At 33.0% G+C, this 15,844-nt stretch overlaps 1 protein-coding gene across 2 annotated transcripts in view; it reads right to left on the minus strand.

Moving 5' to 3' along the window:
* Positions 1-15,844, minus strand: part of AP3B1 (adaptor related protein complex 3 subunit beta 1) — a 225,752-nt gene that overhangs the window by 3,544 nt on the left and 206,364 nt on the right. For both annotated transcript variants that reach the window (XM_045566381.1, XM_045566382.1), the window contains exons 25-26: positions 13,805-13,902; positions 8,535-8,673 (exon numbers count right to left, since the gene is read on the minus strand). In XM_045566381.1, the coding sequence (XP_045422337.1) occupies positions 8,535-8,673; positions 13,805-13,902 (237 nt within the window). The remainder of the gene's footprint in view (positions 1-8,534; positions 8,674-13,804; positions 13,903-15,844) is intronic.

The raw sequence follows: 15,844 nt of genomic DNA on the forward strand, positions 1-15,844 counted from the left end.
GTTATGGAAAGAGTACTAGTTAATAAATAATAAATAGCTAGCTTTTGGATGTCAGAAACATTGATTATAAAGTCAGCTTATATATTAAATTTAATGACTGACATAAAAAACCTCTATACTTAGCCTCAAACTAAGATGACACCATGACAAAAATTTTTCAGAAGGCATGAGAAGTTTTTGATCACTATAATGATGACAGTAGCTATCATTTATTAAGTGCTTACTGTGTGTCTGGCAATGGGTTCTAAGTACTTCACTTGCATTATTTCATTTAATCCTATGAGGCAGGTCACTTTACAGATGAGGAAACTGAGGCTCACAGAAGTCGAAGAATTTGCTCAGCGACACGCAGCTAGTGAATGGTTGAGCAGCAATCTGAACCCAAGCATTCTGATTCCAAGTCACACACGTTCTCTTAATATATACAAAAATGTACCTTTAATAATTTGTTTTTACCAGTCAACAGATAAATTAAAGTTTTCCCTATTTACCTAATATGCATATAATCTGTGATTGTTCCAAAAACTTTTAAGAAGGAAGACTTTTCCTTCTTAAAATGGTGTACTTGGCTTTGTAGTATTCTGTAATTCAAAGTGTCTTGACTTTCTCTGCCATATTTTACATTTCTGCCTTTAAAGATTTAAAACATATTAAATATCCCCTACCTGCTACTCCCTGAAGAGACACTAGCAATGAAAAATACGAAACCTTTTTGAATGGAGCTGTAACACAGGGAGGGGCTACTGGGAGACCAATCAACCTGGAAAACCAGGAACACCACAAATGAGAACAAATAAGTGGCATGACAGTTAAAGATGTATTGCCTATGTACGGTGGGCTCCATGTTATTAAAAGGATACCATCTAGATATTTTTCATAATTTTTCATTTCATTCTCCCACCAAGCACTCGCTGTTTGTAATCAGCAACTGAGAAGGTAAAACTGTTTGGATATATCTGTATTTCATCTTATTAAATGTCTCTTTGTCTGTTATCTCTAGCAATTGACATTTAATCTTTGAAGCCTATAAGAATTCTTAAGATTTAAGAAAAAGATAACATAAGCTGGTTGCCAAAACTAAATGAAAAACTGTTTCACTCGTCTTAAAAAGTTATTTTGTTTTAACTGTTGTCAGAATTATAAAAACAGGTCAAATAGCAACAATAAAATTGAATAAATATATTATCTATAATACATAGATTTATTCCCTCATGCACTTAAACCATACCTTTTGAAGATCTGTGACAAATTGGCTATGAACCATAAATGTTCTTTGTTACAAGGAAAGAAATCCTATAACTCAATTGTTCTAACAATTAGAATTGCTAATAGTATAACACGAATCTAAAAATATTTATCTGAGAGGCTGCGTCAATCTCCAGGGTAGTCACAAACATAATTTTTTTTTACACGGAAACAGATTTGGTATACTAATGCAACAGCTCTGAGACATGCTTTTTCTTCTCTTGGATAGTCTTCCTGGTTTCTGATTTTTCTATTCTGAGTTCAATTTTCTTGTGCTTTCTGTTCTACTGGTTACCAGAAGCTGTGACAATGGCCCACTCAGGCTAAAACTTTTTTTTTTTCCTACTCTGTACATGAAGCCTTCAATTACTGCCTGCTGAAGCAGACAGAATCCTATTAGTAAGAAAGACGATCACAAGATGCAGTGCCCTGCCCTAGCTGTATAAAAATAATTAGTCCAAAGTTGACAAATGTGTAATGAAGTCACACAATCATTATATGTAAGAAATACTGGTTTGAATAAGCCTCCTAAACATCAATACCACAGCATGGTGATTTGAATTGTTATCTTCCACAGGATTTAAAATTATAAATCCTTATTACCTTGAGTTGATATAGTAGAACATTTTAAATAGGCAGAGAATTTGTAAGTTGCAAAAAAAAAAATTCTATTTTGTTGACTATAAAATTGTATTTTAAAGTTAAGCCCATTCACTATTAAAGTAACAGTGAGGAGAAAAAAAGCATTTACATGTGATATTCAAGTTTAGAGAATTTATCCAAAGCAATGTATTTTTCCCTATTTTTTTTTTAATTGCCCAACAACATTGTAGTATTTCCCTCTAACACTCAGGATAAAGTTAAAATACAAAATAAGCTAGCATCATAATTTAGGACTCTCTCTTTTCTATTCTAGTCTTTAGACATGGTATAAAAAATTATTCCCCACACTATCAGGTCAATGATGCATTCTCTTTATTTATACAGGAAAGCTAAAAAACCTAAGTGCACTTCCTCAAAGAAGACATAAAACATTCCAGTTATTTCAGAGCATTTCTGGTTTGTCTGTTTGGTGGGCGTGGGGTGAGATGGGGGTTAACAAGAGAAAACCAATTGTAAAACAAATAAGTCCTTACCCCATTCTCTTTGATTCCTTACAAAATTGTCAACCCAGAAGAAAAACCACCAAGAATACTTTTCTTTCATTTTTACATAAAACAATTATATATTCCTATTAGTAAAACTGTTTCATTAGAGGATGCTACCTCACAAATGGTGAAATTAAATAAAACTTAAATACAAAATGTTTTTAAGTAAAAATCAGCTGTGCAGTTTGGTTACTTCTGAAATATCCAAATATGCTTTCTGTGTAAAAACTGAGGTCCGCGTTTGTTCGGAGAGCCTGCAGGGTTCAAAGCAGTCAGACAAAAAAGCAGTGCTGTCCTCTAGTGGACAACCACCAACCTGAGAAAGAGCTCTGTTTTGACTGCATTTAGCAATCACGTATCTTCAGTCCTATTTGAGGCTCAAAATTTGTCATACCGTAGAAAAGACCTAAGCCTGCTATTTTTATATTAACAACTGTTTATACAAAATTTTGTTTAAGGGCAGATGAAGGAGGTTGACAGGGCTTATAAAATTAGGGTAGCAGGTCTCCAAATATTATGTGACAAGAAAAAACTCTTCTCTATTGTGATTCTCAAGAATTACCCAGAATTTAAACCTCTTATAGTTTCCAGCAGAAAAGAAATAAAACAACTAAAAACGATACCTCAAAGGTTAATTAACCTATGAACAGAAGAAAGGGAAGTATTAGAGGCCCCATCAAGAAGTGACTATGCCATTTGTGTTTGTAACTCTAGCACAAGCTAGATCCGTTACAAAGGTCTTCAAAAAATATTGAGTGAAGGAGTCACACACTATAGACCTTTTAGGACACAAAAAATATCAGTATTTCCTCTATTAGTAACCTTTAAACAGGTACATAATAATGGTGATTAATTGGATGAGTTTAAGGCCTAGAAATGAAACAAGTTGTTCTTTACCTGTACTTTGATTAAATAACAAGATTTTTATTTTAAACCTGAAATAAACTGTCTTATATGCGTTAATAAATTAAAAAGTTGACTGCCAGGTTGCCATGGATACACTGCTCCATTGAGAGCACCAGACTTCCCTAAGAGTTAAGGACCTAAGTGACAATAGTAAAACAACATTTATTTTACTAAGATTGTAATTATCCACAAGTTGCATATATTAAAAACTTGCAAATTAAAAAAATGACAGAGTAAACAAAATCAAAACCATTAATTAAGATGTACAGGGGGAAGAATGACTATAAGTACTGAATACAAGTTAATAATGAAAGTTGTTCCAGGATCTTAATGAATAAGCTCAGAACTAAAATAGAATCATGGCAGAGACAAGGCATTCTATCTTCATTCAAATACCACATTTTCCTCTTGTAGGGTCAATTTGTTGTTCATGAAAGGGCAAAGTGAGTAGGTAGGGTGACAACTCTTTTCAACAATCCTATTGTATACAAATGTCAGAATTCCTGAATATGGGGTAAAATGTGAAGTGGCTGAGACTGCCCAAAGACAAACCTTTACTTATGGCCCAAGACTGGTTTACAGACATGATTGTAACGTACTACTGCAATGAATGATATACTATACTATCTTGCTGGAGCACACTGGGATAGATATAAGAAAAAAATACAACAAATATCTCATCTGCTGGTATCCCTTACTAATTAATCTGTTAAAAAAAAAGGACATATATAAACATAGGAAAAATATTTTAAAATATGTCATGTGGTATTAACTCTTGATAATTCACGGCAGCCTCAAACTCCGGACTCTGGAATATTTGCCTTCTAAACACTTGGAGTACTGGGCCCTGTCCCAGATGTACTGAAGCTGAGTTTTAGGGGGTGGGTTTCAGAAATCTGAGTTTTATACAAACTCCCACATGATTGTTTTGTACAGAAAAACTCTTAGAGATTTCAGAGCTATAGATTAGTTTTCAGGTTTCTGGTCACGGTACTACTTATTAGTACTGACCAGAGGACAAGCAATATAACACAAGCACAGCATTTCAGTTCTATGTTGCTGAAAACAAACCTCCTTCATAAACCCTTACATGGTATTTCTCACAGGATCACGAGACATGTCCTCTGGCCCTGGATGAACCTAGGACTCCCACAGCGAGTCCGCTAATCTCCTCTTTTAAAACACACTAATCTTGATGTTTGCCTTTCGCAGTCCATTCATGTACTGGTTTAATGCTGTCCATGTTGCCCTTTATTTATACTTTATGTATTAGTTCATTAGTGTTGTATTAAATAACATGCTTTAAGACTTTTACAATGTATAGTTTATTTCATTAAAATAAATGAGAATATCTAACATGGGAAATGAAGATATTCAGCCACATATTTACTAAATGCTTTTTGGTGATGATGGAATTTCTCATTTCTGTATTACTCCTTATCATGTGGTAACTGTAATTTGCAAAAGCAGATTGGCGCAATGGCTCCAAATCTGTAGATCTCAGTAAGATGATTTTGTTCTCAAAGAGCAGCTTTTTCAAGTAAATACCACAGAAATGAAGATAAAGTTGAGTCCTTCAATAGTATACCTTTTGGCTTTCTGATCCTCTCATTTAGAAAACAAAACTAAATGTCATATAACAGTAGATAAGTTTTCTCAATTGGTCTTTAAAAGTGTTAATATATAGGAAATGTTCTTGGTTTTTGAAGTGAATTCCACAAAACTTGTGCTCCTTTAATTGACTTCTTCTTAATGAGGGCCATTTTTCTGTTAATGTGTTAGAAACCATTTTCTATTAAGTGTTCAAATAAAATTTGTACTTTATGCCATGATATACTTCTGCATATTAATGGAGTTTCACTTTTTCTCAGATAATTCTTTGTTAAGTATTTCTTTACCTGATATTTAATGTAAAAAATATTTAAATTTTGAAGAGTAGGAGGAATAAATTATTCCAAAACTAAGCAATGGGAACTTTGTTCATTGAATGGTTAGGAAGAATACATACACTAGCACTCTGGGAGCCCAAGGCGGGAGATTGCTTGAGGCCAGTTTGAGACCAGCCTGAGCAAGAGTGAAACCCCATCTCTATGGAAAACAGAAAAATTAGCCAGGCTTGGTGGCCCGCCTGTGGTCCCAGCTACTTGGGAGGCTGAGGCTGGTGAATCACTTGAGCCCAGGAGTTTGAGGTTGCTGTGAGCTATGATGATGCCACTGTACTCTAGCTCTAGCAGAGGTGACAGAGCAAGACTCTGCTTCAGGAAAAGAAAAGAAGGAGAGGAGAGGAGGGGAGGGGAGGGGAGGGGAGAAAAGAATACACTAATGCTTATTAAAAGTCATCTCAGAAAGAAAAGGTCTGAAAAAATTAAATAGAACATAAGCCAGCCAAGAGTAATTTATCATACTGAAATTTTTATCACTTAAAATACTAATGGTCAAAATGCTTTTTATACTTGGTGTTTTTAAAAATAATCCTAAACTGATTATCATTAATAAATATTAGAGTGACTCTGGTTCTACTCCTCATAAACTCAAAAATGCAACTATCACAGAATAAGGGAATTATTCAAAATCTCATAGGGGTTTCAATTTTATCATTAACAAATTACATATAAGCTTAGATATAGAAACTCATGAATTCCATAAGGTAATATAAAATTAAACGCTACAGTTAAAAATTTATATAATTCAATAAAGTGGTAAACTGTTAATTTCTGTTATTATAATGTAAACAGTAATTGCTATTTCAATTTAAATGAAATTAAGAAAAGCATTAATAAACAATTATTTTGTTTTAATTGCTACTGTATAAAAGAATGGTCAAAAGCATTACATATTATAGGATAATAACTTACATCAATTTCTGCATGAGAAATACATATAATTTCAGGTTTATTACCTGGAAGCTTTCTAACATTTAAAATATTATTACAGCCATACTTTAGCTATCAAAGCAAATATGAAATATTTTCAATTCAGTATGGTGGGACTTCAGAAGCCAGTTAAGATAGCACAGCCTGTTCTTAAGTATGTATAGGCATTTGATTCACTTTTCACTCTGCTAACTTGGGCTCTTCCCCCGGTTACAGAGCCAAGCACCAAGCTGCTGATGATAGGGCTAAGACAGAAGAGCGTCAAGACATCGTGAATGTGTAGGACATGGACATTAAATTTGAGTGCAATCTCCACATTCTAAAGTCAAATATAAATGGCTAATTGTGTGTCTCCTCTGTATTAGCATGGATAATTGAGAATTAACTGAAATTTTAATATAAACCATTTGAACTGGCATTACATTACAAACCAACAAGACAAGTTACTGGCAAACTATGCTTTAATAAGAATTACAAAACTGTGCTAAGTGTCCTTCTTAGTCTATCTCCCAAAAGAAAGATGGTTTTCATGTTATGTGTCTTTGAGAAATCCTTCTCCAAACACATATAACATGAAAACAGATGGTGGCTATTGCTTTCAGAAAAGCTTAAAAACAAAACAAAATAAAAAAAGCCCCACATACAAAACAAAACAAAGACAAAACTAGAAGTTCCAACATAAACAATGGCTACTCTAGATTTTTATGCTTTACAAAAGAATATATTTAAAAAAGACTGCTGTATTGCTGGGTACAAGATGTACCAGGTAAAATTTCATACTGAATAAGCCAAAATTTATAGTTGATGTATAACATTTTGGTGTTTTAGTCATTTCAATAATTCTAAGGACCCACAAATAAAACAAAACAGCTTCTAAGGACCCACAAATAAAACAAAACAGCTTCTGTTAGAGAAAATCAGCTAGGAAAGTAAAAAGAAATATTCAAACCAGGAAAAAATTAAAGCAGGAAAACTTAGAACCAAAACATTTATTTTCACTAAAAAGGCTTCTGTTCACTTTTTTCCCCCTATTGAACACCATTAACTGATAGATAAGTTATATTTGCATGGTGGTACCCGTATGAGGACCTTACATTCACTTTCTTATTTTATCACCACCCTATGTGAGATATTGTCATAAATTAAGAAATGAAAGCATCAGACCTCTTAAGCAACTAACTTAAGGACCCTCTACTCTTAAAAAAAAAAAAAAAAGTACAAGGCAAATCTGGCACATGCAATTTTCACTCTGTTATACAACAGTGAAGTTAGGCAACTCTGAACACAGGGATGGCAGATCAGCTCTTCTAAAGTTAAGCACGATGTTCTTCTATAGCTATCACAGAATTTCAGTTCAATGCCTCCTTTTTTCCCTGCCACCCATTTCCAAACACATGAGGAATGTAAAGCCTATAAGAAAAAGTTATAACTTGCCCAAGATTACCAAGCATAATAATGGCAGAGCTAGGTCTAAAACCCAAATCACCAGTAGCACTTTCCATATGGAGCTTCCTCTGCTCCTGTGCTAATTAAAAAAAATTTTTTTAAAGCTCTGAAGACCTCCTCTTTGATTCAAAATTTATTTTCTATAATTGATAATTATATAAGAAAGGATAAACTAAATATAGTGTATAGATATTTTTAATGGCAGAAGTATACCTGCCATGAGATGGTTTGCAATGCATTTCCTTAAGCTCACAGAGAATTACGAAACAACTGCATGGATAAGGGATTATTATTTTTATATTCATTTGCATTTAAAGCCACTGGCATTCATAAAATTACAAAGAGGGCAAACACATTAATCACATTTTCTGCTGCCTTTCAGGACAAATGACTTGGATCTCATGTTTCAGATCTTGATGGTAAAGACACTCCTGGTCTAAGAAACAGAAGCTGTATTTAGCCCCATGTGGGTTGTCTAGCAGCTCTTTATTAACTGGAAGCAGTCTCAGGGGACTGCTAGCAAAAGGAAATCTGTATGTACTACCCAAACTTCTTCCCTTTCAGTTAAAAACTCCAACTCTTCTGCTTTATAAGCTCCTGGAAATCTACAGAATCCAGTGAAATAAGATAAACTCTTAACCATCTCATAAAAAGTATCTTTACAAATTACCAAGCTACTATAAAATGTGGATATACCCTGTGTATCTTTCAGGAAAAACCATACAAGTATAGTAAGTGTACTATGAAATGAGGGAGGAGGGCCTTAATCCAAACCAATCAACCAAATGAATATACCATCAGAAAAAAAAAGGGAGGGTGTATATGTATGTTTAGGGGTTATTATTTCCAAAGAAAACAATGAATTGAAAATTATATGTTTATACATATACAAGTTATCTCGTGTTAGTGAACCTACCTGTGTATATTGTCCTGGCCAGAAGGGACTGCACCTACATTGGCTATGTTGACAACCTTCTGAAGGATCGCAGAGGGAGTGAAATTCTGTGGTGCAGCAATGATTACAGCAGAAGTTTCATTCATTCCTGTTAGCTTTCCTGTAAAAGCAAAAGAAAGGCTCCCTTTTACTAATTTCTTTATGAAAATCACATTTAAACAATTTAAAGCTCATGGTCAAAATTTAAAAACTTTTTTCAACAAAAGAAATACCACTTTGGAATGTAATTTATAAGATAATTATCGTAAAATTTAAACAAACTGCCACTATTTCAAAGATTTTTAAAAATCTTCATTGTATAGGAAAATATGTAAAAATGCAGTCAAAAATCACTTTTAATAAATTTAATTTGAAGTATTACAGGATAAAAACTTAGAATCACAAATATGAAATTTCAATTCGGTCCCTTTAAAATATACTCAATCTGGGCTTAATGTAAACTATTAAGGTTTTATTTCTTAAGCATATATAAATGTATTTATTATTCGGAGTTGTATTTTTTCTATTCATTCAAAGATCTCTTATTGCCAAATGCTGCTTGATAACAAATCAAAGTAATTCTGGAATAACTAGCCACATTACCTGATGAATGGCCTCAGCATAACAGCTGAAGTTATATCAACAATGACTGGAAGTCACTGAAAATGTACAAGTACCTAAGCTGATGATAACAGTATTTGCTTAGTGAATGGAACTATAATTGCTGACAGAAACACTAATTGAAACTTCTGAAGTAAAAAGTTTGAAAACAAAAAAACGTGAATGAAAAATCTTAAAATCCCAGATAATTTTATAAAAGAAACTAAGTTAAGCAAAAGCATGAACAAAAACCATACAGAGTTAATGCAAGGCATGCCATTAATAGCAGAATCTCATGTAAAAAAATTCAGTGAACAAATTCAATAACATAACACTTGAAACAAATATTGAAATTTAGTACCCAGTTTAAAAAACAAAATAATTACAATAAATTCCACCTATTTGGATCTGTGATATAAATCATGGACACCTAATGGTATCTATTAAAGCCAATAATCTTTGAGATATTTGATATGTACACAGTAGTTTACTTATGAAATATAAGATTTATGAAATTTATGAAAATAGTAAAATTTGATTTCACATTTTCAAAAGACCCTGTACCTTCAGGCCTATATACTACTTAATTTAGTTGTTTATTGCAAATGCAACCTAAATTTTTTTTTTTAAAGTCCCTATGATTAACACTATGAAGACACTAAAGCCTAACACTGCAAAAAAAGACTTAAGCCATCAGATAGAAAATAGAACTATCTAGCTTCTAACAAGGAGCAGTTTTTACTAACCACTTTCAAACTCGGGAACACTATGTTCTGTCTTAGACCGTTTAACTTCAGTATTAGGCAAAAGCTTTAAAAACTACACAAGCAGTCAAACACTGCTTTTAAGTAGAGCACAGTGGCGGACATAACACTGCTGAGAGATGTGTGTACTCATTTAGGATTTAAACCTTCTCCATTAAGCTCTATTGAAGAGCAACTGCTGAATAAATGAATGCAACTATGTTTATGTTAAAAGCCTGTTTCCCGCAGCATGTAATTAAAGGAAATGTTGTACAAAGCCAGTACTTTTGTCAAGCTCCTGTAAATGGAAAGATGGATAGCACTCAGAGAAGTGAAAGCATTGCTTCATATTTAACCTTAACACTCTTGTCATTAATGGTTTGTCTAACTTGTTCTATAAAAGACAAGGTACTGCTCCATTGAAGTAAAATTAAAAAAATCAACTAAACCATGCTTTTCAGAACAGAAGATTCATTATCGTCAGCTAATGTATTGGCATAAAGCAAAGTAACATCCTATCAAGTAAGGCACACATTCAATCTGCCTTCCCACCCCCCTTTATTTTTAACTCATGCTGTTTTATTGTTATAGGCAATTTGTACCACTCAGCATGACAGTGTAAACTGAATCAAGATTAATTTACATGCAAAAGAACACTTAGGAGAGCAGCATGGTAAGCAAATGTATTGTCTCGATTGCTGAGGTGGAAAAAGAACCTGGAAAGAAAAAAAGGTGCTCTAATTAAGGGGCATCAAATATGATTGCTTGTGGTAGTTAAGGGCCAGAAAATAGTAAATGTCTGACCATTTAAAGAATTAGCATCTTGCTAGCTAGGAACCCATAAGATGGATGCATAAATCATAATAAAATTAAGTAAACATTTTAGGTTTCTTAAATCAGAGATTTTTCTAAATGAAAATCTATCAGGTATTCTCAAATTAACAAGAAAAAAATATGCCAAGGTATCATTAAAAGTTTCTCCTAAAAAAAAAAAAAGACTAAAACACTATATAGCCTGTTCATACATAATAAAGGTAAAATTACTGGGGAAATGTTTAAAAATTGCCAGACTGAAGAATTTGTGGCTTCATTAGAATTTATCTAAATTTTGGTGAGTGTGGTAGACAGCACTTTAGGCTAAGCAGCTGCAACTCCTGAAAGGCAAACCAAATAATATAAGAAAATAAAATTCAAAACAAATTTTCTAAGTTTTAGATTTGTAATTTAATTCACAAGAAGAAAACGAGTAAGAGGAGGTAGCTTGGAATAAGCACTTAGTTTAGGCCTCTTGAAATTAAAACTGTCTAAAGAAACATTAAATTTTTTAAGTAAAAAAGAAAAATCCCGTGTTATTTATAGTATTGAAAGCGTTTCACAGCTAGTACATTTGCTAGTACATAACTTTGCCACACTCAAAACTCACAGCAATGAATTAATCATGCTTCTGTTGAAGGCTTATATGAATACTATAGATACCCTTCAATATACAGGATAAGCCAATCTTTCCTTTAATACTTCGACTATTGATCTTAAAAACAAGCATGCTTAGCCATGAAACTCTAACTGCAACAACTGAGAAAAAGTGATAGATCAGACTGTATATTAGAAAAAAAACTTTTTTGATTTTAAAAATATGAATCTAATATGTAATAATTTGTTAGGACTTTAATATTGTACACACTTTTCAATTATGTATATCTTTAGAATAAAAATAGAACCATACTCCCCATGTTTCTTATTTATACTTTTTTCAGTCAAATCCTAATTAATACATTTAATGTACTTCTTGAGTCTTAAAATATACGCCATGTGAAATGAGATATTCATTATGTAAATTCATTTTACTCAAAGTAGAAAAATCGGTTAAAGCTAGTGTGTAACAGTACACACACACACTTCTTAAATTTACTTTCATTTTACCTTTCAGAATTTTGCATTGGTAAAATGTGAGGAAACTGATTTTTATTCTATTTTAGGATTCTCCGTTTGTCATTTCGAGGTATCTTTTGTGAAATAAGCTAAGCTCTTACTAGAGTCATATAACAAATACATGTGTAAAGTTGAGAATTGAGACCTCTATTACCAAACCTGCTGAAATCTATAACTAAAAAGATGCTATTGAAGACTCTTTAAACCTGTGGCAAATTTGCTAGCATCAAGTCCCGCATCAAAAAATGAATTCAGGAAGACAGAAAGAATGATACAGAAATGCCAAGAGACTTGCAAGGATTTACAAATACTTCATATAAACAAATTTTCAAATAGCTTTATTCAGAGTAGCCTTTCTGCTCTATTAAACATAGCAAACAGCTGCCAGATTTATTCAGACAAATAATCAACAACCATAGAAGTAAAATGGCAGAAGAAAAAGGAATTTTGGCAACAACTCCACAGAGGACCACAGCTATTCTCCAAGTGCACCTCTCTCATGCACTTACGGTTCTGTATGGCTAGTCAGCGAAAAATCCCTCAGTCACAGCAGAGCACAAAAAATTTGATCGAAATATCAAGTATTCTAAACAAAAGCTGAGGGAAAGGTATATGATGATCTGCTGCTTTAGACATACTTTTCAAAAAAAAAAAAAAAAGAATATCCCCTTAACAATAAATGTGCCAAAGCCTTATTCAGTCACCGTGTGCCACTCACCTTGGTTTGTTGAGCAGATGTAAAGCAGAGAGGCAGGCTTTAGCCAGCAAAGGGTAAGAATAGCAAATATAAGAATCAATTCAATTTGTCAATAGAAAAATAAAATCACAAAGATAATTTTCTTCTATAGCAATAATCACCTTCCAAGAAAAGCAAATGCAAAGATAGATTCAGTCATTTTTTTTAATCGCTTAAAAATAAGGTTCAAGCAAAAAAGATCACTATTAGTTTGTAGCCTTGTATGAGATTTTCTTTGTAGGATTCTTCTATAACAGGTCTTTCTGACATTGTGGATCACAAAGGCTTAGAGAAAAAAAAAAATCTTCAGCACTACAATAATGGAGTGCCAGGAAGCATGCCCTCTTCTTAGGTGAAGGTATTTGTGTGTGCCTAGTACTTTCTGGAAGCTTGATGGATATGATTCTATGACCTCAAAATGAAGGGATCTTATTTGATAACACCCGCCAGAGGAAAAAATAGCTTACATTCACATAACGTTTTAAAAATTGCTGACAATAGCATTTAAATATGCCCTGGTTGTATAAATGTTATCCTTAATTAAACATATAAAATCAGACAGAATTATTTCCTTTTACTCATGTATTAAAAAAAACCCACCTCCTTTTTATTAGAAGGTATGCTTGACTGTGGGCCAAGTATAGGATGTTAATACTTTCATTTTGCTGAAAATATTTTTTTAGGTACATATTTTAAAATGTTTCGGCTTTGATATAGCTGACAATATAGCAGTTTTAAAATACAGAATTAGGTCAAAAGAAAATAGAGGTATTATTTTAATGCTATAATTAGGACTTTATTTTGAAAGGTAAGGCACTCTAAAATGTGTGCAGGGAAAAATACATTAGTAGGACATGAAAAACAGTTCTATAATGAAAAAAATACAGAAACAGTATTTACAGTGGTAGGACATTGGTAAGTCCTCAATTCCTGGCAATTTCACTAATACAAAACACATTAGTATATTATCAGGTTGACAAATCACAACTCTCAGAATTGCAAAGGTGATTAAGAATTTATTATCTTAAAGACATATTCACCAATTCTCCAGTATGCCAGGAATGTAGACAAACATATTTTTAAGGTTATTTATAGGTGCAAAGCATTAATAAAAACTGAAAGATTGTGCACTGATGTCTGTTAATGGCTATGTGTATATGGTAAGTTATTTTAGAGACTGGGAGGAAGAATTAGCTCATATTATTTGGTATGTAGATTTCTAGTAAATTATAGTAATTTCTCACCTTGCTCCTTCTTAAAATCGTTCTCTGACATGGCCACAGGTAAAAGTAGTTCTCCAACAGGTGGCTGAATATTAACATTGAAGCAATCATCCTTGGTACTGAAGAAAAAAATCCAAACTGACTAAATGCTTAATAAATAATCATTCTTAATACTATGCAGTTGAATAGAAGCAATTAAAGCATATGCCAGCCTATAAAGCAAAAGCTCTTTTTGGCTTAAACATTACAGCTAAATATTACAGCTGAATTTTCTCAAACAACATTATTTACAGAAAAATACATCTGTTAATCAGAATTTTTAAAAACAAAACTGCACAGTTATAGTAAATTATACCATCTGACACAGAACTTTTAAAAATAGTAACAAGGGTATATAACCACTACCACCAGAGGAACACTTCAGCTTGGAGAGAAGTAATATTTTATCTTTACTTTACATACTTGAACAAGTGTAGAAGATGAAATGCTTTAGTCTTAAATGGTTAAGATCTCTTTTTTAAATATTAGTTTTTAATAAAGAATGGAGTGACCATACTGTGTTTAGATATGTGCTAATAAATATATATTAATATATAATATCTCATATGCAAACTTGCTTTCTTTAAAAAAACCCTTATTGTCTAATAGTATTACTCATTAACATTATTGACCAACATGTGATAAAAGTTATTATTTCAAATGACAGGATATGAAGAATCTAAGAAACCCAAAACTCAGATACTGAGTACTGATACTGAGTATAATACTGAGTACATTTACTTCACTTAAATCTCACAACATAACTATTGATAAAAAATTACTAAAATGTCATTAAAAAGTTTTTTAAGTTGGATGTTTAAAGTTAGGTTGATGAATATATGAGTTAGGAGTGTGTTTGGCTGCAAATAAGCAGAAAATCCAACTAACAGTTTCTTGAGAAATAGGTGTTTATTGTTTAGAATACAAGAAGTCTTGGAGTTACCACTCAAAGGCTCACTAAGTGGCTTAAAGAAGCCTTTAGGGGCCGAGATTTCTCTAGCTTTTCCACTCTGCCATCCTTAGTATGTTGGCTTTCATCCTTATGGTTTCCAGATGGCTGCTGCATTTCCAGGTACCATTTTTACATTCCAACTGAAGAACAGTGGTGATGAAAGAGTGTTGAATAATTTAGCCAACCAAATCTATTTCTTTTTATCAGAAAAGGAAAAATTTTTCTGAAAGTCCCATAGAGGGACTTCTACTTTCATGTTAGATTGGGATCCCATGCCTCTGGGAAGGTGGTTAGAGCAATGGGGATTGTGGTAAGAAATACAAAACATTAGGTTAAGATACACTTGAATTTATGCAAGTGTGGGGTAGGGACAATAATAAAATATGAAAAAACCCCACAAAATCCACTTTTATTTTATGCTATTATGTATCATATTATTGTAAGCTGCTTTATATTTTTTCACATGTGGATTGTCTAAGGCAAATCAATAAATCCAATTTATTAATTCAATAAAGATTTACTGAATATAAACTTGATCCTATGTACTGAGTGTCTGGGGATTTAAAGCCAAATGATATTGGCCTTTGAAAATCACATGTCTAGCGGGAGGGGAAGAAATTACATTTATCATGGAATGGTAGGCACGACATTAGATATGCAGAAAGCATTATAGTCCATGGGAGAGGGACTGATTCGTTCTGCAAGAGTGAGGTGAAGATAAGTTTATTTCCAAGGGGAGAGAGAAGGCATTCTAGGCCTGTGTTTTGGGAAAGATGGAGCAGCCTGGTGTGTCAAGAGATGAAGCTGGGGCACACTGTAAAGAATATCATCTCTATTACGGCCATTCATCCCAGTTCTCCCAGGATAGTCCCAGTCTATGGCTGTTGTCCTGGAATCCTGTCCAGTTAGCGCCTCCTTTCACTCTCTAAAGTGTCCCGATTTGTATGTTTAAAGTATATGATTACTTTATTCATATAACTAAGACAAAGGTGTTTCAATGTTTCTTGAAGCAATGAGAAACCACCAGAGACTTTTGATATAGCAAAGTAAATGACCCCACTTGTGTTTCA

This window comes from Lemur catta, chromosome 12 (assembly GCF_020740605.2).
Source record: "Lemur catta isolate mLemCat1 chromosome 12, mLemCat1.pri, whole genome shotgun sequence".
Classification (NCBI taxonomy): Eukaryota; Metazoa; Chordata; class Mammalia; order Primates; family Lemuridae; genus Lemur; species Lemur catta.